General features: G+C 46.9%; 1 protein-coding gene and 2 long non-coding RNA genes across 5 annotated transcripts in view; 1 reads left to right on the plus strand and 2 right to left on the minus strand.

Moving 5' to 3' along the window:
- CCNI (cyclin I) overlaps positions 1-7,562 on the minus strand; it is a 32,987-nt gene extending 25,425 nt beyond the window's left edge. The window contains exon 1 of one of the 2 annotated variants that reach the window (XM_075090029.1): positions 7,171-7,562. Coding sequence is in view for 1 of the 2 variants with exons in the window: in XM_075090030.1 (XP_074946131.1) it covers positions 7,171-7,212 (42 nt within the window). In the remaining variant the exon portion in view is untranslated. The remainder of the gene's footprint in view (positions 1-7,170) is intronic. The other variant, XM_075090030.1, reaches the window with a different exon arrangement.
- Positions 922-6,424, minus strand: LOC142055962 (uncharacterized). The gene is made up of 2 exons (XR_012660145.1): positions 5,887-6,424; positions 922-2,144 (listed from the first exon to the last, which is right to left on the minus strand). It is a non-coding gene; the product is annotated as an uncharacterized LOC142055962 (long non-coding RNA).
- A 36-nt stretch (positions 7,563-7,598) lies between the features above and the next one.
- On the plus strand, positions 7,599-16,228 carry LOC142055961 (uncharacterized). Of its 2 annotated transcripts, XR_012660144.1 has the most exons (4): positions 7,818-8,199; positions 8,475-8,612; positions 11,388-11,556; positions 11,729-16,228. It is a non-coding gene; the product is annotated as an uncharacterized LOC142055961 (long non-coding RNA). The 2 variants fall into 2 exon arrangements; XR_012660143.1 differs by lacking the exon at positions 11,388-11,556 and having other exon boundaries at positions 7,599-8,199.
- Positions 16,229-20,246: the final 4,018 nt, after the last annotated feature.

Genomic DNA, 20,246 nt, shown 5'->3' on the forward strand with positions numbered 1-20,246 from the left:
GGGACAATGTCCAGGGTCACTGGGGAACACCTGGGAACCCTCTGAGAAACTTGAGGGTGCTGCTATTTGCTAGGTAAGGACCAGGTGGGCCTGAGGGAGTTCTAGCAGTTTCTAATGAGCATGATCAGGTGCCCTTGACTCAGGGTGCAACTACCCCCTAATTAGGGAGGGTCAAGCACCCTTTTAGCCAGTGCCCAGGCAAGGTCTATATAAGAGCCAGGCCCAAGGCACCTCCATCAAATGCAGAAGTGTATGTAAAGGGCTGCTGTGAAAGGTGATTTAGCCAGCTCTGCTTCAGTGTAAACAGCCTTAGCTGTGGTGGTAGCACACCATGGGGCAGTTCCTGCAGCAGACAGAGCAGCTGTTTCTGCAGGGGTAGAAGTTTTGATGCAGGCAGAGCTCTGGATGATGGACACAGCCTTCCAAGTCCCAGCCTGCAGGGAGTGCCTCAGGGCCTCTCTCTGAGGCTGGGAGAGAAGGCTGTCTTGCTGGAGGTATGCTTCTCTTGGAGGAGCTGTGGTGGTGCCAAGTGAAGGGGTTATTGGGAGAAAGCGAACAGGCTGTGCAGCATCAGAGAAGTTTCATGGGAGATACAGGATCTTCTCTGGGACTCCGCAGCTTGAAAAGCCTCAGCCCCTGTCTGCAGTTGAGAAGCAGGCAGTGCCTACCCTCACTATCAAGGTAAGTGAAACCTCTGAAGAAGGGTGGAAGCTGGTGACTTCCGATGCTAAAATGAAGGCTCTTGCCTTACCTAAGGGCTTACAACTAGGAAATAGGTTTACCACCCTCAGAGTTAAAGAGGAGCCAGATGTGCCTTTAAGACCCTAAATCATGCGAGACCTCTAGGAAGGTGTGAGTGATTGCAATAGGTGATTCCTTGGGTAACCTGGGAGGAATACAGAAACATTGAGCAGCCAGGCATGAAGGTATGAAAGCCAAAGTACAGCTGGAATTTTATTTGGCAAGGGATGTTAAAGACTAGAGGGGCTCCTGTAAGTGCAAAAGTGACAAAGATAAGCTAGGGTAAAACTGGACCCACTAGTGAAAGTAGGGGCTGGATGAGCAGTGAGGTGGATTAAAAGTGGCTGAATGACTGTTTTGGAGGAATGGTGGTCAGCGGCACAAAGCCTAGCCAGAGGTGGTAACCAGTGGTGTGCCCCAGGGGTCAATGCTGGATCCGGTCCTGGTTAGCATTTTCATTAACAATGTGGGATACGGGGCAGAGGCTACTCTCGGTGAGTTTGCAGGTGACTCCAAATGGGGATGAGTGGCTGATGTGACGGATGGTCATGCTGCCGTCCAGAGGGACCGCGACATGCTGGAGAAATGGGCTGAGAGGGACCTCGTGAAGGGTAAGTCAAGGCCTGTGCCTGGGGAGGAACAACCCCAGGCACCAGTATATGCTGGGGGGTGTTTGGCTGGAAAGCAGCTTTGCAAAGAAGGCGCTGGGGGTTGTAGTGGACACCAAGTTGACTGTGAGCCAGCAGCATCCCCTTCTGGCCTGGTTCCTGGGCTGTGTTAGGAGGTGTGCTGCCAGCAGACTGGGAAAGGTGATCCTTCCCTTCTACCCAGCACCAGTGAGGCCACACCTGAGTGCTGCATCCAGTTCAGGGTCTCCCAGAAAGAGACATGGACATACTGGAGAGAGTCCACTAAACAACCACTAATATGATGAAGGGACTGGAGCATCTCTCCTGTGAGGAAAGGCTGAGAGAGCTGGGACTGTTCAGCCTGGAAGGAGAAGGTTTGGGATCCAGGGTGGTGGTGTACATATTGCTAATGTATATGCTTTTTCAGTGGTGCCCAGTGCCAGGACCAGAGGCACAATGAAACACAGGATGTTCCCTCTGAACATCAGGAACACATTTTTACTGTGATGGTGACAGAGCACTGGCAGAGGTTGCACAGAGAAGTTGTGGAGCCTCCATCCTTGGAGATATTCAAAAAGGCATCTGGATGCGGCACAAGGCAACTGGTTTTAGGTGGGCTCCACTTAAGCAGGAGTGGGTTGTACAAGACGACCTCCAGAGGTTCCTTCCAGCCCCAACCACCCTGATCTTAAGGGCTTTAGGCTCAAAGAAGCACAGTTGTGAGGGCCCAGCAGTATGCCCAAGGCAGCTCATCAGTTCTTCAGGCAACAAATGCTGAAAGCAGAGCAGGAAGGCTTTAAAAAAAAAAGGTAAACCAAGCATAGCATTATGTAATGTCTCACTGCTAGTCTCCTAAAAGTAACACACGCAGAGTGTGATTCACTTCTCCCATCACCAATATAACTTGGTATAAATCAACAGTAACTTGAAGGAAGTCACTCTGAGGAAAATCAAGCTCACAAAGGATGAGTGAGCAGTAATTTTATAAAGTAGGGCTAGAGGCTTTCAAGCTTATAAAAACTAACTCTCTACAGGCAAGGGCCAACAGGCATTCAGAATTTAAAGCATCACGCACCATCTTTTGAGTAATATAATCCCCTGAAACCAAATAAATACAATGCCTCTATGGGCACAAACACTGAAACAGGATTCAGCAGTAGTTCTTTGGTCTTTTGGCAGTAGTCAGTCATTAATATAAATGAACGGCAACAAAACCGAACAAGTTTATACCCAGTTCAACACCCACATCCAAAAAATGTGTAACTACAATGGCTTGATTCCTCCTGGCAACAACAAAAGAATTTTATCTGAAAGCATAAATGTTCACTGAGGCCAATATTTTGCTTTGCAGATTCTGATTGGCTTCAGGGTAAATAATTGGTGATTATGGCTAATATCAGGATACAGTGTGAGGCACTAAAAAGAGATAATTATGAGGAAATGAGGAATTATCTGCTGTTGAAACAATAGATCAATTATGAGGTACAGCACAGTAGCTGCTGAGCAGCATTCTTAGGCTCTGAGGGTACTGTCTCCTCTTTCTCATCAACCAAAGAGAACCCACAGTTATAAAGCTTAATTATACTCCAGGAGCTCAAGCTTGCTGACTAATTAGCCTCTTGTTGAGACAATACAGAAAAGGACCTAATTCCAGTTGTCTGCAAAAATAGGATGGCACAGGCACAGTCCTGGCTCTTCCCTACTGCTCATCTTTCTTGCCCAGCTGGTACAAACGTAACAAGCTTGATATCCCCAGTTTTGGACAACCTAAAACTAATAGTCCTCAGCCTAAAATTATGACAAAGCCAGGAAAGGGAAGTCTTGGGAGGTGGGGGTACTGATAAAGAGAGAAGAGGCAGTATGTAACGGCAGGCAGAGTTCTGCTGCTGCTTCCAGAAAGTGTGTCATGCGAAGTCCCTCTTTGCTCCTATCAATGCAAGTACAGATGCATTTGCAGTCCTCTCATAAATGGAGACTAAGCTGCATTTGATGGTCATGTTGTTATAGCAGTTACATCCTTAAAGGAAGCAGGCTCTTCAGCTGCATGGCAGCTGGGAGGAGCAGCTAAACCCAAAGGTTTACAGTTGAAATTGTTAGCAAGGTGAAGTTTTTGGGAGCCAAGTTTGTGTCTAACAGGCCACTGTAGTCAAGAGCTACCCCTGCCAAGAAACAGGATCTCACTGTTTGCCGCAAAACACCACCAAAAAGGCTCAAAAGCCTCTGGCAAATGGCTTCATCCAGCACTCCCATCATCCTGGTAAAGAACATGTTTGATGTCTGGGCTGATGAGCAAAATGGAGTATCTGCAGTAACATGTTGTTCATGAGTGAGCTTTTAGATGTATTTATTGCACAGCAAGTGCAAATACCCATTATGGTTCATAAATCCTTGTTGATAATATTTGCAGTTAGCAAACACAGAGGAAGGGAAAATTTTAGAACACATCTGCTTCATACTGTGGTGGAGACACCTGAGATCGTCCTTCCATCTGGATGCCTTCACCTTGTTCTTTTGGCATTTGAAAATAGCTACTATTGTGCTGAACTCTCAAACTACTCTTTATTCACAGTGAACCAGAATCCCCCTTGAAATCCACCTTCTTGATGGCCAGCCTAGATTTTCTGCTGCTTCATTGGTGTGTCCTGGTGACAAGTACCTGGGTTTGTGCCTTCTTCAGTTGCACAAAGTCACCGGAGCAAAGGAAAACAGCCACAATTTAGTTGTGGGCAGGTTAACTCTAGACACCTGTTTTAGATCTTGCAGGGGAGGACCTTCAGATCCAAAACTGTTTCACTCAATCTGGAGATGTCTTCTTGCTTGGGTAATGGAGCCCTCAGGGTTATCATTTGGAGATCAAAATACGATATCTAGTTTTCTGGAAGCTGCTGGTCCTGCCCAGGCTTTTTAAACTCTATCTCTGGCAGGCCAGAAAGAAGTGTTAAATAAACTGCAGATTGTCCATCTATCCATATCATCACCCAGTTTAGATGAATAATCTATATCACCATGACAGCTGTACCAAAGCCTGTCTCCTCAAAAGTGCCACATAAAAACACAGGTGAAACCTGTGAATATATGTGCTCCAAAAAGCCAGTTCAGTGTGAGGTCAATATTAATTACTGCTTTAACCAGGACATTGCTGCAGGTGTGCAGAGGGAAGCATATCTCATACAGGCCCTGGGGGAAGGCACGTTCCACTACATGAACACAGCTCATATTCTCATTTCTGTTGTCTGCACGATGTATGCTAAGAAGTGGCTGAGCACAGGAAAGCTGAGAAGGGAAAACATGAAAGACTAATTACGGGGGACATGCTCAAAGCTGTAAGAAGCTGAACACTTGGGTCCACCTACTGACTTGAAAAGCCTATCCCAGGGCAATGACATGAGCAAAGGTAGTGGAACTGGAGAGCCTCATGCTTGGACTGAGGTCTAGTTAAATTGAAAAATGTCTAAATACTATTAAAACAATCTGAATATAGGAAAACTATTTTATAAAGTAATTGTAAATTGCATCAAAGTGTTACTATAAGATGGCAGACAGATAGCTCTGGGTACTGCATTGCCCTGGAAAATATAGGTCCCAACACCTGACTTGTCTACCCCTCAGACAGTCATCCCAAAGCCTCTAGGACGTAGGGATATGGACCATTGAGCTACAACTTCTTCCCTAAAACTGTACCTGACCCAACCCAAACTCCTGTGTACCACCTGGTTGTGCAGAAGAGTCCAGAAGGGAATGCTGTAGAGCCAGCCTGAAGGAGGTACACAGCTGGCCCCAGACTGCAAAGGTGAGGGCATGTGGCAGGGCCAGCAGCCCTGTGGGGGCCGAGGCAGCTTCCTCTGGGGAGCTGGTACCCAGCAAACCTCAGGCTGTGCTGAGGCATGTCAATGCCCTCAAGTGCATCCAGGAATGGCCACCGATGGCAAGACCAGAGCAGAAACACCCTGCAGGAGTGCTGCTCTGCTCCCCACCGGCTCTCACCAATGCTGGCTGCAGCCCCATGACGCTCCAAACATGAAACTGTGGGCAAGCTTGGCACCAGGAGGCATCCAGCGAGCAGCACCTTTTGTGGAGGGGCCTGACAGAGCAAGGCTCTCATCATGCAATGACAGAAGCACTCTCAGAGTAGTTTTAAATAAGGACCTGGAGCAAACAAATCACAGGACTCATTAAGAATACAGACTGGACAGAGGAGGAGGAGTGGCTAAGATTAATTCTGCCATATCAAACAATACACAAGCTCTAAATAGGGGTGAAGGATAATTAGAAGTATATATTTATCATGTGAAAGCTCAATTCCTGCTGGGAAAAAGCCAAAAGATCAGCTTCCTGCGTCCCCTGCCAAGGTCTGCGCAGGCACAGATGAGAGCGAGCTGTCCCCAGCTTAATGAGCCAGCCAAACTACTTTGAAAACAAAACCGAGTCATTTGCAGGGATCCAAAATCAAACCCTCGAGACAGGGAAAGGATGCTGCAATTTGCTTTTTGAGAGACAAACTCCCACCCAGCCTCACCTTGCAAAACCTGGGCTCCACACTCATTCCCCAGCTTGAAATCGGGGCAGAGGCAGCAGCAAAGCCCCAGGTGGGGGGTCGTAGCCCCAGGGTAAGGGGGCCTCAGCCACATCTGCCAGCCCTGCAGGGAAAAGGCAAGGTACGCTCTGGAAAGGGGAGCTTCAGAGCCACATGCATTTTGCTCCATTTCAGTAGTTGGTTAATTTAAAAAAATTGCACCCTTCTGCCTTTTAAAGGGGCTGTGCCCTGTACAGGCTGTCACAGCACACCACAGAAAGGATGTTTTTGGAAGCACACAAAGGCTGATGATGAACAGTGCTATTTAGAATTCAGGCTCAAAACAGTCTACCTTCTAACACCCTTACTTTTAAGAGTGGGAAAATGCAGGCTTGCTCTTTTTTTCCCTCCTTCACAGGGTCAAAAGGGGAGGATAAGGGAACAGGTTTTTCTGTGGTCAATGGCCAAGTTTTCAGGAGGATTTTTTGCAAGTTTGCTCTCTACCACCAGCATGAAATCACTGATAGTAACTCTGCTCCTCTAGTTCACCCCTTTGGAGATAGATTTATAGAACACAACGCCACTCTTCTTTCAAGGAAACTTCTTCCATCGCAGATGGGAGGGCAAAGAAAGAAGGGAGGTGGGCACGGCCCATCTCTGCAAATGAAGTGCACGAAGACAGGGGAACAAAAACAAATTACGTGCACCACAAAGCCACCGCCACAAAAAGTCACACCTGGGGCACAGATGTGATGGTTACCCCCGGCACGGTCCTGGCCGGGGTGTGTGGGGGGTGGGGAGGGACGGGGACAGGGGGCACCAATACCGTGGGACAGGGGAGTACAGGAAGGTACGGCATACAACGCGCACACCCGCTGGCCTTGCACACACACACACACACACACACACAGAGACAGAGAAGGGCTGCACGGCTCCCGGGAGCGTTGCACACACGACGCTTCGCACGTCCGGAGTCCTGTGCAAACACGCGCACACACACACAATGCACCGTTTGCAGGATGCGCTGCAGGCGCGCGCAATTTGCACGCACCCTCGTGCGATGCACGCGAGCTTTCCACACGCGTTGCACACCGATGCCGCGCGCGCACTTCACACCCGCGCACAGCATTGCACACGCACACGCACACACACCCCCCGCGACGCACTGCATGCACACACGCCCCCCGGTGGTTTGCACACCCGATCCCGTAGCGGGGACCCCCGCCCTCACACACCCACCCCCCCCTACACAGACACACCCGCCCCCGTTCCCGCCCCACGGCTCACCTCCCCTGCGCGGCGGCGGGGTGCCCGGTGGGGCCCGGCCATCAGCACCCCATAGCGGGGCGACAGCGGCGGGGCTCCTCCGCGGCGCTTCAGCACCGTGCGGGACCCATCTCCGGGGCGGCGGCGGCGGCGGCGGGGGCCGGCGGGTTCATGTCGCCATGGCGGGGCCGCGGCGACGGGGGCGGCGGAGTGGGGGGGTGGAAGGCGGGCCACCGCCGCCGCCGCGCGGGGAAGGGGAGGGGAAAGGGAGGGGAAGGGGGGGGGATTAAAATAAAATAAAATAAAAATTAAAAGGGAAGGGGGGGGAGCGAGAGGCAGCCCGCAGCCAGCCGCTTCCCGGGGGGAGCAGGGGAGGGAAAGAAGGGCCGGCGGGGCGGCCTCCCCTCAGCCCATCCCCGCCTCTCGCGCCGGCGGGGCGGGGCAGGACGGCGCGCGCGGCGCCCGTTGGCGTTCAGCACCACGGAGGGGGGGGACAACGCCGGCGGCCGTTGGAGGCGGCGGGGAGTCGCTGCCCCCGGCGCCGCCTCTCTGTTCGCCTCCCCCCCACCCCCCGACACCGCCCTCCGCCGCCGGCGGCGACACGCTTCGCCCGTCGCCGCCCACGGGGAGGCGGCGGGGAGAGCCCCGGTGCGGGAGGCGGTGGGGATCGCTTGGACGGGCTGGGGTGGGACTCTTTTTCCTCGGGCAGGCCGGCGGAAGGATCGCGCGGAGGTAGCGCGTGATCAAACCGCTCCCCGTCGCCCCGCCGCGGCGCCTGCGCGTACGGGAGGTTGCTCGCCTCCGCGAGGGAGCGGAGAGGGGCTCCGGTGGCGGCTCCCCGGCCCGGCTGCGGGGCTGCCGGCTCCTTCGCTCGGAGGAGGCAGCGGGGAAGGCCGCGCTGGGCCGGTCAGATGCACCGCCCGCCCTCCGCCCACCGTTCCCCTGCAAGCGGGGTTGTGGGCGCTCACGGCCTCCCTCTGCTCCTTCCAGCAGCCCCCGCCATCAAAGGGGGGTTAAGTTCGCCCCCCCTCAGTGACGCTTTGGCAGCAGGCAGGTTGAAGCTTCAAAGTTTTATTCAAAACACTCGCAAAACAATAAGGAAAGGCGTTTATTCTTACGCGGACGCTCAGCGAAAGTGTCAAGTTCTCGCTGCTTTTATGTTGCTCTATTTGCTGGGACGAAGCTCCCTGTCACTGCTGGAGGTGCCTTATTTACTGCCGTGCGAGATGTAAACAGGAATTCACCCTTTATTTATTTACTTCAGCCTTTCCCCAGCACAAAGGCCTGCAGGAGGGATTCACTGTTGTTTTTATTCTCGTTTCTAGATGGCCTGCTCTGCCTGGCAGTCCCGCTGACATAGCGAAGGGTAGAGATGCCTCAAGTGCCAGGGAAGCTGAGAAGTTTTCTCCCAGCTCAATTTATTCCTTTTGTCCGCTCCACTTAAGAACTGGACAGCTAAACTTGTGAGTGTTCAAATATTTTGTAACGTAAAGTGTTGGTTGTTATGTTTGGTGTTTTTTCCGGAGGGTTCTGGGGTGTGCTATAGCACTGTGCAGTAAAGACCAGGAACAGAAGAAATACTTTGCATGAAAATCCTGGCACTGTAAGGATGAGTGGCAAAACCCTGCTATACCACTAGATGTTGAAATTAACAGATAAAAGGAAGAAGTTCAGAGCAAAGGCAACTCATTTTCTTTAAACTCCTTCCAGTATCTGTACTTATCAGCTGTTCAGACAGCACACAGAGGATTTCCTCTAGAGATAATAAGCACAGTGACATAAATCAAGCGTAGAGAGGCCATAGAAATTTTTTTCTGTTTATTTCCTGACAAATTAACTCTGAAGCAGTTTGCTAAAAATTCATCTGCCATAAGCTTTTTTTAACCTTTTCTCTAGTAACTCTCGGGCCACACTTATAAGACTGAAATGAAAGGCTATTTTTCCTGCAGCAACCAAACTCCTCTATGCATAGGGTGAACTGCTTTTCGAATCTAAGCTTGCTGTGTGCTGCTTCCTTCCATTTTTCTTGCTCTTTATCTTGAAATCGGATATGCCTTTTAGAACTAAGAAGGTGCAGAGAAGGGCAAGTCCCACTGGGATTTTCTCTAGCTTTCCCAATTTCATTTGAATTCTCCTGGGTCTCATTGTTTAAGAAGTCTGTAAAGCTGTTAGAGTTTTCCCAAGTTGGTTGGCCTGCTGGTTGGTTGTGGCAGTGACCAAGTGAAGATAATTTGAGCTGATGCTCCTAGCTGGGAAATCCTTTCCAGAGGTCTGACTGACACTGTCCCGAGATTGTTCCACTCCCGCAGTTACAATGGTTCTTGCATATTCTGACCATTTGCTCAAGGGATTTCCATCTGGGCCCTTCCCAGAACATTTCGCATGTCAGCGCTGGGAGCCCGAGGCGGCGCAGCACATCTTCAGACCAGCAGACTGTGGAATTGATGGTTTGGCAGGAACCTTCTATTCGCCTTGTTCTGAATATGCCCTCAGCTGAATACTTAGGATTGCAGTCCTTTGTCCTCAGTAACAGTAGGAAGGGACAGTTGAGGTGGCACCCGGCTGAATGTAGCACCATAAACTAATCAGCTACTAGACCGATACTCCTTCCGAAGGAAATCCCGGAGCCTGAGGAGTGATTCATCTGGTGCAGGAAGGACCTCAGAGCAAGGTGACCCAGCAGGGTGGTCAGTTGAAGGCGAGGTCTCCCAGGACAGCTTCCAGCCTCTGCAGGAGGTGGCCCAGGTCTGGGCACAACCGCCCAGGGGTCAAAACAGCAGCACAGTTGTACGCGCTCCGAGAAGAAAGGCAGAGCGTGTGCCCAGAGCAGCTGAGAGTTAGGGTGGGCAGGCTGCCATGGGTGAGTGGCTGCCAAGGCCAAGGGATTTAGAGAGGCTGCTGAGAAAGAGATGGACCCAACCAGCAAGAACTCAATGTGTTTGGGATTGCAGCCCAGGGAGAAAGGAAAAGAGGCAATATTAAACCTAGGAAAAATAAATTTTCTGGGTGAATTGTAATGAAGCACACCTGGAGGAAGGCCACTACTCGCAGGTGTTCTCCATGCAGGGCCTTGATGCACCGTACAAAAACCTGATGCCTTGGAACAGTATAAAGATACCAAGTGCTGCATCGACCAAGGAGGAAGTCCACTTTGGTAGCAGGGAGAAGGCCTGTTCATCCCCGTGGGGGGAAATGAAGCACATCTCTCTGCAAGAGACCTGAGAGGACAACTGCATTGTCACGGGCAGCAGGTGCAGGGCACTCGCTGCCCAGGTGTGCAGGGGGCTTACAGCAATATGGGTTGCTCTGGTCATAGTGGAATTGTGTTCCAGCCTGGCTCCCAACACAGCGTGATGGCACGCAAGTGTAACTACACGGGTGGCCATGGCTTCAGCAGCAGACTGGGCTCTAGGGAGGTAGCAAACCAGTAAACATTTGACCGGTGAGAGATCCGCATTAGTATAAACGAGAAAATCCCACATATAAGGCGTCTGTAGTACCTCCCTTTCAGCTTCTGCAATGCCTGATTTTTCTGCCACTGAGTGGAAGGAAAGAAGACGCGCTACAGGATTCACAGCCAAATCCCATACATGGAAAAGGGAAGGACGTGTATCTCTGCAGCAGGCATTTCTATCTGTGCTGTTTAACACCCTTCAGAGGGGAAAACAGATGGTCTTGTGGTTTGGCTCTGTGTCCTGTGTTGGAGACCCAAGCGCTATTCGCTGCATGACTTCTGACCAGTCAGTTAAACCCACAGAGGCAAAGGTTAATACTCATTTTCATAGCCGCCCAACTTAGGTGCACACAAAGCCTGGCACAGGCAAGCAAGCTTGATGAATTCAAATATGTATGCAGACAGCAACTTGAGAACAAGGATAAATTTACCCTCATGTCAGGTTGGTTGTGAGGCTAAATTAAAATATTTTGTTAAGCATTTGAATATCCCGAGGGGCTAGAGACGTCTAAACTAATAATAATAGTTGCTGTTTGGATTTAGTTGGTCAAGTTCAGTGTAGTGTGACAGAGTAAGTCTACTTATTCCTGTGTTTGCACCTTGACTCCAACCATTATATAACTTACCTATATTTATTGCTAAGCTGAGGTCTTTAACCTAGCAAGCAAGTTTTGATCCTGCCAGAGAAGGCAATGTCGATGTTGGTTTGAAGAATGAAACACACAAAACCGTTAAAAAAAAATTAACGAGATGGCCTATTGGCTCTTCTCCAAACCGATCTCAGACATAAAATTTGGTGAGGAGCAGAGCTCTCGTCGGAAGTCACCTTCATCCCGAAAGAGGAAGGGCCCAGAGCATCTCTGCTGCCTGCCCTTAGGCAGGCTGAGCTTGGGCCGTTGGTGGAGGAAGCCCTTGCAGAGGCATTCGAGCACCCATCGAAGCAGTCAGGAGAGGTATGTACGCTGGTAGAACTGAAGAAGTATCACACTGAGGCTTACTCAGGGCTCAGGAAGACTTCTCTTCTCTGGAGGCACCCCTTTTTTCAAAGACTTGAATGAAAAGGACTCTGAGGAAGCGATTATTCAAAAGCTGCAAAGAAAGTTACACTCTGTTTTCTTTGTCTAGAGGCACAGTTTGCGAAACAATGTTGTGGAACGTTGGGAAGAGCAACAGAAGGAAACAAGGAGAATCCTAAAGAATAGTTTATGGTGAAATTACCTGAAATGTCTTTGCTCGGCTTCCTGGAGTAAGTGCTCATCAAATAAAAATCAGCAGCGCATAGGAACTCACAGAGACGAATGAAATGGGTTCGAGCACTGAACTGCCTTTGACCTCCGTGAAAACTGAACTACCCAAAATCGCTAGTTATTTTTGCAAATCTTACCCTTTCTGTGCAATGAATCAATCAATGGAATGCTAATTTTCCAAGTAGTGTGGAAGTCAGGACGTGCGAATGATAAGACTGCATTAGCTACGTAGCTTACATTCTACTGTACCTTAGCTATGCTTGTTCTTAGAGGCAGTAATGAATTGCCCTTTGAAGAAAAATAATCTAGTTTTTCTGAAGTATGTGGCAAAGGGAAAAAAGAAACTAGATGCCGTCTCCTTCATTTCTTTCAGCTTAAGATGTAGATTTACACTGCAGCTGGACAGACAAACCCTGGCTTCAGTTTCACAAACAGAATTCAGCTGTTCTGTGCGTGAAACTGAAGCTAAATTGTTGTCCTGGCATGGAAGAGGAAAAAGCATCTGGCCAGTAAGAGAGGCTAGAAGCAAGCGAGCCCCCTTTCCAAAGTACTCTACGTTGGTTTACTTCATCCAAAATGGATGAGAAAAAAAAGCAGCCTAAACTCCCTGTCCAAATACTTGTCAGCTTTAGGAAAAAAAAAGTTTAACAAAAAGATAAAATAGTTTGCACATTAAGTGTCTTGGTTACCTAGACGCATTTTTAAATAAAGATAACAGAAAGAGCAGCCGTGGCTTGTGTGTAGCTTGCACCGTCAACAACTCGTGCAGTTGTGCAATCTGTTCTGCCTCTTTTAAATCAATTGTCAGTTTTAGTGCTCTCCCGTATCAGAAGCTATCACCTGTCACGCAGGGAGAGGCGGTCTCAGGTATGCAGCCACTTGGTTTTGACTCTTAAGTCTGCAGAATCGCATGTTAAAAGAGGTCTGTTGACATTAGAAATCATCAGAAGCTGAATCACAGGAGTGCCAGATCAAGTCTAACGTCTCCACAGCCTCGAAGGACTTTGTAGCTGTTACCACATCGCTTTCCGACAGTCTCTCGCAACTTCTTCCGAACAGCAGGAATATAAATTATTTACTAGGAAAACAAACCCTGCTCTTTGAGCTGACAAAGATTCCCTTACTGTCTGTTCTCACCACAGAGCTTCCTGAACCACCAAGACGCGCTTCTGCTTTCATCCAGAACAGTGAAATACGTGCGTACTTTTAGCAAATCAAGTACCTCTTTCACATTCGGTAATTAATTCAGAGAGGAGAACTGCAGGCACTGAATTAACCTTTTTACCTGATTTATTTTTACTGAATAAACGGCCCTATAATCTAATTTTCTCAACCAGAACAGATATTTTCTGCGGTTTGCTTTACGATTTGGAACATGATCTAATCTATTCCAAATATATTCCATTTAACTTGGTAACGTAAAACCTTCAGACCGTGTCCCTCACCCTAGGGATCGCACCTGTAAATCAGTCGTTCTTCCTAGAAGATAGATGACAAGCTGGAAACGCACATTGCAACGTGCGAGAACGTCAACAGCTGATAGGAATGTATCTCCTCCTCCACAGCATTTCCAATTTTACCCTTTTTGTATTGGCAGAGTGAATAATATAGTGGAACTGCTATTTGATAGTAATATTTCATGCACCTTTCTCCTTACTTTTGTTTCATATCTAGGATCTACGTGCCTGAATCTGAATTACTATAGGGAAAAAAAAACCCTTCTTAGTTTGTATCCAAATCTTTTTGACCTGCCCTTCTAAAGGATAAAATTGTGCACGATTTTCAAAAAACTCTTTTCAAAGAGTCATCATCTGCCATTAAGTTTAATTCTTGTATAATTTGATTTGGAGACGTGTTTTCTTGAATTGCTTTCCAAACTACAATATAATTTCTTATGGCCTTAATAGCGCTAGAAGCAAAACAAAGTGGTAACACAGCAGTGCAGGAGAAGCAGAAAATGACCTACTTTCACAATTCAAGATCAATAAGTAAATGGGCATTATAAACACAAAGGCATTAACTGCAATAAATATCCATAAAATCGAAGAACAACTGAGGTGGGAAGGGGCCCCCAGAGGTTTTCTAGGCCAAACTCCAGCTCAGAGCAGGACTAATTTCAGAGTTAAATGAGGATGAGTAGTTTTCCACATAGCGTGTAACAAAGACGATGGGTAAATGCATGGGACTGGACATCAAGCTAAAGCAAGGCAATGACAGCTGTGTACTCTTGAGCATACCTACTCCACACACGCCTTCGGCTAAAGCAGCTTTATCACGGTCTTCAGGAAGGGAGAAAGCATGAGTAACAGTACCTTAAAAATTTGTTCTGTCTGGCTCATTTAATCTGGGTTTTCTTATATTTTTTCCCTTCCAGAACAAAAAAATTCCTTTGTTTTCTCCACGTGACTGCTTAAAGGCAGTTCACGTGAATTACCTGACTATGGTTATACTTCACTGTAGACGTCATCTATAACTGGGTATTTTACGTCCTGGAGAGTTCACATCAGCATTGTGGGAGTTTATAATCTTGAAAAATGTACAGTCTTTCTGTGACACTTTGTATACATGACTCTCTAAATGGATAATTTACTGCCCAGTAACATGGCGACTTGCGCTTTTCTGCGCAGGTCAGGCTGATGTTTGCTGATGCTCTTTTGGAGAGAAGGAAGGCTGCAGATTTTATGAGGGTGACATACATTCCCATTTGCTAAAAATCATCTGGCAGCTCAACTGGGTACAGCAGTCTTCGTTTCCTCTCCTCGCTCCAGAATCCTTACTGCTAAGGCCTGGCTTTTCCTCCACCAAACGAGATGGGAGCTTTGCCACAGACTGCAGCGATAGCAGGAGGAGAGCAGACACAGATTAGGCAAGGTGTTGGAGGATTTTCTGCATGCTCTGGAAGTATTTAGGGAATCGTGTGATACGTGATCCTAAATACGAGGCTAGGCAGTCTGAACTCCTGGTATTTCCAGACTGGCTGAGCTACCTACTGACTGTACATCTGAGAAAGTACATCTGAATTATTTCTTCTGGCAAGTATCAGGAGTATGTTAGTGAGATGTGCCTGGATACGGTAGCTTAAGATAGAACTATGCTGGAAATGTTCCTGCAGCTGTTACTTGGAAAACATCTGTGGTACCGTGCAGGGAAATTTGTCCATCTCTGTTCACACTAGCACAGAGCAATTAATCTTGTGAAACAAAGTATAAATCATCACTGGAATATACGAGAAGGACATTATGCACCAATGGACATGAGATGACTGATGGTAGTTATTGTTCGGAAAGAAAGGAAAAAAAATGGAATATTCCATTTCTGGCACAGGGAATAGAATAAGATTGGCAGTCTCTGCGAGACTTCCAGAACTCCAACTGCTGGTAATTTGATTAAGAATAACCAATCCACTGGACTGGAGGGGTGAAATTTTTTACACTTAAGAGTTGGAAAAAACCGTCCATCTGTGACAATTTGTGGCAGTCTTCTGTGTTTGTATAGTCTGATAAAGGGAAGGCTATACAGGTTGACATGATTTCTCATTTACAGTGAAGTTATCCCTATGCAAGGTATGAAAGATGTTGCCCTGAAGAACTCATTTTTAGCAAAAGACGTACAAGATGGTAAACTTAAAGAAACCCTGGGAAAGGACAATGAGCTGTATTTTGTTCACGGCACATTAGATAATGAAGGGATTTTTCATCTCTTGAGGCTTTCAAATTACGCCTGGGTCATTAGAAGGTGTACTTACTGAAATGTAATGGCCTGTTGTACTGAAGCCCTCAGACTGGATAATCTGAAAAGTGAGTGTGTAAGGAACTGAGAATGTCTTTGGTAACACAGCAGAGAGCGGCACGATGAGAAATGAGGGGGGATCTCTCATTGGTGGCCAGAAATTTGTCACCAGCTGCTCCTGAGGCAGGGTTTCTACTAAGAGCCGATGAGGCGAAAGTTGCCATGTGTGACCCGTCATGCCATCTCCCCATAGCCATGTATGAGCTCTGTGGGACAGAACATCTATACTTTGCTATTTTACCTATTTTCTCTCATGATACCTGCACTCCATGATTAAAAACCAGAAATCAGGATGGAAGTATCTTCCTATTGTTTTGCGGATGCTTTGTGCAAAGGGTCTTTTGGCCTCTTGAAATTTTATCCAGATTATATAAAAATAATTTGCTCTATGTTAAATCTGAAAATAAATTTAAAATACCCATTCCCGGTCCTCGTAGCTGAATGCCACCTAGCAAATCCTTTTACTCAACAGCTGCCTGGTTCTCCAGTCAGAAAGGTGACTGCTCTTTTTTTCTCGGTTTAACTTTTAATGACTAATTTAAATTCCATTTATGCAGAATCCCTACGATTTTGAAAATGCCTTCTGAAATTATGCACAACCACCTTTCTGAAAAAATACTTTAAAAAGCCTTAAGTACAATATTGCCTAGAATTATCTTGTCAATTAAATAAAAGAACCCACTTGAAATAAGTGACAAAAATATACAGTGAATGAAATGCACCTTCCAGTAACAAATCGTTATTAGCGGAGGCCTTTAAGCAAACTGCTAGTTACGTGGTCATGCTTAGACAAGCACAAGGTTATTGAAACATACAGCTTCCTTTCAGACAATTTAACTCGCACTGAAGGCAAATTATTGCCGTAAAAGCACCGAAGCACGTTGCTCAGGCATTTGGTGTAATTCTATTGGCTTCTAAAAGATTATCCTCACTGCACAACAATGTCAGCAGGGTCAGAATTGGGTCTGCATCTTCAGCTGCCATTACAAATACTGCCTGCAATGTCTTCCTGCAGAAAATTGATGTATGCATCTGATATTGATATCTAAAAAAGACAGGAAGCAATATTTTAATAGACTCAAAGATGCAATATAGATTTCTGACAATAGCTGTAATGGAAATCAGTGAGACTGAGCCGACGCACAAAGATACCGCAAGGGGACTAATACAAAGGGCACTGAAACCTACCCAACGCAGAAACCATTAATAATAACTGTATTCACTGGGTGGGTTATGAAACGTATCACAGATCGGGAGTCTTTCCTGCTTCCTTCTTTTTACTCAGTGTACAGAGAGCGGAATTTGAACAAGGTGGGGCAACAACAACCCACGAGCAACAAAACTGCAAATATTCTTGACGTGGCACTGGTGAGGTCATCCAGGAGTGCCTTCCCTTTCCCACCCTCTTTACGTGAGCGTTTGCACTCGTGCGGGGAATCTAGTTCCCCCTTCCTCTTCTCATGCTGGAGCTATTTTCAAGGCCTCCAAAATGAGAGTTGATGACATTACAGAAGCAGGTTGAATTGGACACTGTGCCTGCAAGCTTGGCCGTTAGCTCCTTAACACCACTCTAGGTCTTTCCAGCTCTGTGCAGGGAGGGGTCTTCATGAAAACGCAGGCAGAGATTCAGCCTGTACACTCTCCGGCCTTTTTCTCATGCTCCGTTAGTAGCAGGGATCACGGATTTCTGTGGTTACCGGCACACTGTACGTGGGCTTGCTCAGAGCTGTGAAATAGGCAGGACCCTATCCACGGTGCTATTCCTGGAACAAAGTCCTTTTGCGTTAGTGAAAATTTTCAATGAAGACCTGGAATTTCCTTCATGAATCAAGACTGTAGCGCTACCAACAATTCAATTTCTAGCTGTGTTTTACAAGTTTTATGCCTGCTACTGTATGGGGAATAAGAACATTTTCTAGGAAAAATCTGTTTTCCAATAGACTTCCTCATCTCTCCCTTTCAGTAACCTCATCTTGGGAGTCAGAACTTGGGCTTCTCTGTGGTCAGAGGGGATTCAGAAATGCCTCCGGAGGCAGCTTAGTGTCAAAGGTACCTCTGATGAACCCAGATCAAATGGGTGGGGAGGAGAACATTGCATTAAAACAGCACAAACTGGATGAAAACAGACCACATGTTAATTGAGGCTGTGAAAATGGAGGTCTGAAGTAGTCCCCTTCAGTGCTTTGCATCAACATTTCAGCTCTTCTCGAAGTCTGACGCTGCTCCCTTGCTGGTTAGCTGTAGTTTGGCCTTGTTTATACTAGGAAGTGTTGGGATTTAATTTACACAGATGCGCTAACTCTTGTCCTAGGATTTCGATGCAGCTACGCTGGTCTAGGGGTACTTACACCTATATAATGGTATAAATACGGTAGCTTTTTTTTTCAGTAAACAACGTATGTGGTATTGGGCCACGGCAGCTTTATACCAGCTTAAATGCATGCATAATTTTGCGTGTACATAAATATATGTAATACGTACAAGAGTGCTAGGTGCTTCCTCTAAATGCACACTGGAGTTCTAGGGTATATATAACCAGCTCGGTATACAACCAGGGCTCTTTGCACCCGCCTGTCCCAAAAATGCAAGCCGCTTGGCTGAAGGTGCCCTGCAGCCAGCCACGTGTGGCAGGCCTCGTAGCTTAACAAAGATCCCAACAAACACACAGGCTTGATTTCTGGACACGTCTCAAAAGCATTTCTGGATGCCCAATAACAAAAAAAAAGCGTCGATTTTGCCTTTGCAAAACAAAACAACACGCCTGAACAGCATGGCTACGCTGGTATAAATTGTCTTGCGTAGGCTAGCTTGCATTTCCCTTTGTGGTGAGCTTCCTCTTGTAATGGAAATTCCTCTCACCTCGCCGTTAACACTGCTAGATGCTATTTCTGCACCGGTTTGCCATATGTTGCAGCAGCAAGACAAAAATCACAATCTCTAACAGCTTGCAGTCTGTCCTAAACTGATTAAGTTTCCATTGATTTGTGTTTGGGTCTTGTCAGCTCAAAATATTTTCTGCTAAGTATAGCTCCCTTCTCCTGAGCAAACAAGATGGGTTTCTTTTTTCTGCACCCTCCCTTCCTAATTTCAACAGCTGTTTTGAACTTGGGGTGTGGTCACCAAGGCAGATGTCCACACGCTGGCGTTGCGTGTCTCTAGATTTGTTCGTGAACCTTTTCCCCAGCACCAACCTCATATTTACATTAATCTTGGATCGGCAAGCCTTGATCTCCTTCCGTCTTTTAGGAAGCACATAATAAATCTGAATAAATTAATTTCTTTATGAATTCTGAACTTGACCAACTTCACCTTTCACAAGGTGAAAAGTGTGAAATTACACTCCTGTGTACTGAAGACGGGAGCTGTACCAGTGGGGACATTTACCCCTACGGCTGCTAGAGGATCAAATGCCACTCTCCTTCAGGGGCTTCTGTCAGGGCTACAAGTTTTAAATTCTGGCAGATTTATGAATCTTTTAATGTCCTAGACTTGTTCCCTCACAAAGGGCCTGGTGAGGGGGAGCCTGTGCAAAGGCTTCAGTTTTGACAGCTTTTATCACCATGCACTGGTCCCGCTGCTTCTAAAGGAACAGAACCTGCAAAATCTTTCTCAGATACATCTATATATATGTGTGGGTGCATATACATATGCCTGTAGCCTTTACATGTGTTTGCTAATATGTATATTTCTGCATAAAAACGAAATGTACACACTGAGGTTATTTTTGTGCTTAAAGGACCTACCTTTACTCCCCTCAGTTAAACAGAGAACACCCAACTGCCATTTAATTAAAACAGATATTTTTTTTTCATATTCTTACGGAGTTCTGAAAGAATAAGCAGCTCTCAAGGGGGGGGAAGGATTGTCATATTCTCAAATGAGCTTGAATTATGTTTGAAGAAAATGCTCGTTCACGCATGAGCTGTTGTCTCTTCCATCATTGCAGAACACCAGGATGTTGGCCAAACTAGACGTATTTTTTTTCCCCTGGAATTAGACGCTAAGTCCCTCATCATCATATAGCAGCAGCTTATTCTTACGGGAAGAGAAGTTGTCACAACTCTATGACTTCTGCCTTCCAGTTTTTAGCAGTGCTGCTTTCCTGGTGTGGCTGTCTTCCATACCAGTATAGTGGGATAGCAGTGGGGCACTTAAATTAATTAGTGGCTGTGAAGCCTGTGGAGCTCTTTGGTTAAGTGGTTCAAAGGAAACTATTGTTCTCAGTGACCCCAATTGTTCTTACCTGGGTGTCCAGTTGCCGAGTGGGCAGCCTGCCTGCGCCTAGAGTGTTAATTACCACGTGTCCCTTCATCATGAAGGTTTGTAATCCTGTTTCAGTTTGGAAATCCACATGCCACAAGGCCCAATTAACATCTCTGATATCATCACCTGCTAGTCAGTAACACAGCTATTAGCCATCCGTAACTACTGCCGGTGAATTGATGTGCAGACATGCCAGGACAAGTTTTGCCAGGCCATACTGGAAGATATTTTAGCAAGGCTAGTTGAAATAATACCTCTTTAATTTGACAGCATTGGAAAGTCTCCCGCCACAACAAATACATTACAAATATTTTTCGTTCCTTAGTTTAAAATTTGTTTTAGCA

This window comes from Phalacrocorax aristotelis, chromosome 4 (genome assembly GCF_949628215.1).
Source record: "Phalacrocorax aristotelis chromosome 4, bGulAri2.1, whole genome shotgun sequence".
NCBI lineage: Eukaryota > Metazoa > Chordata > Aves > Suliformes > Phalacrocoracidae > Phalacrocorax > Phalacrocorax aristotelis.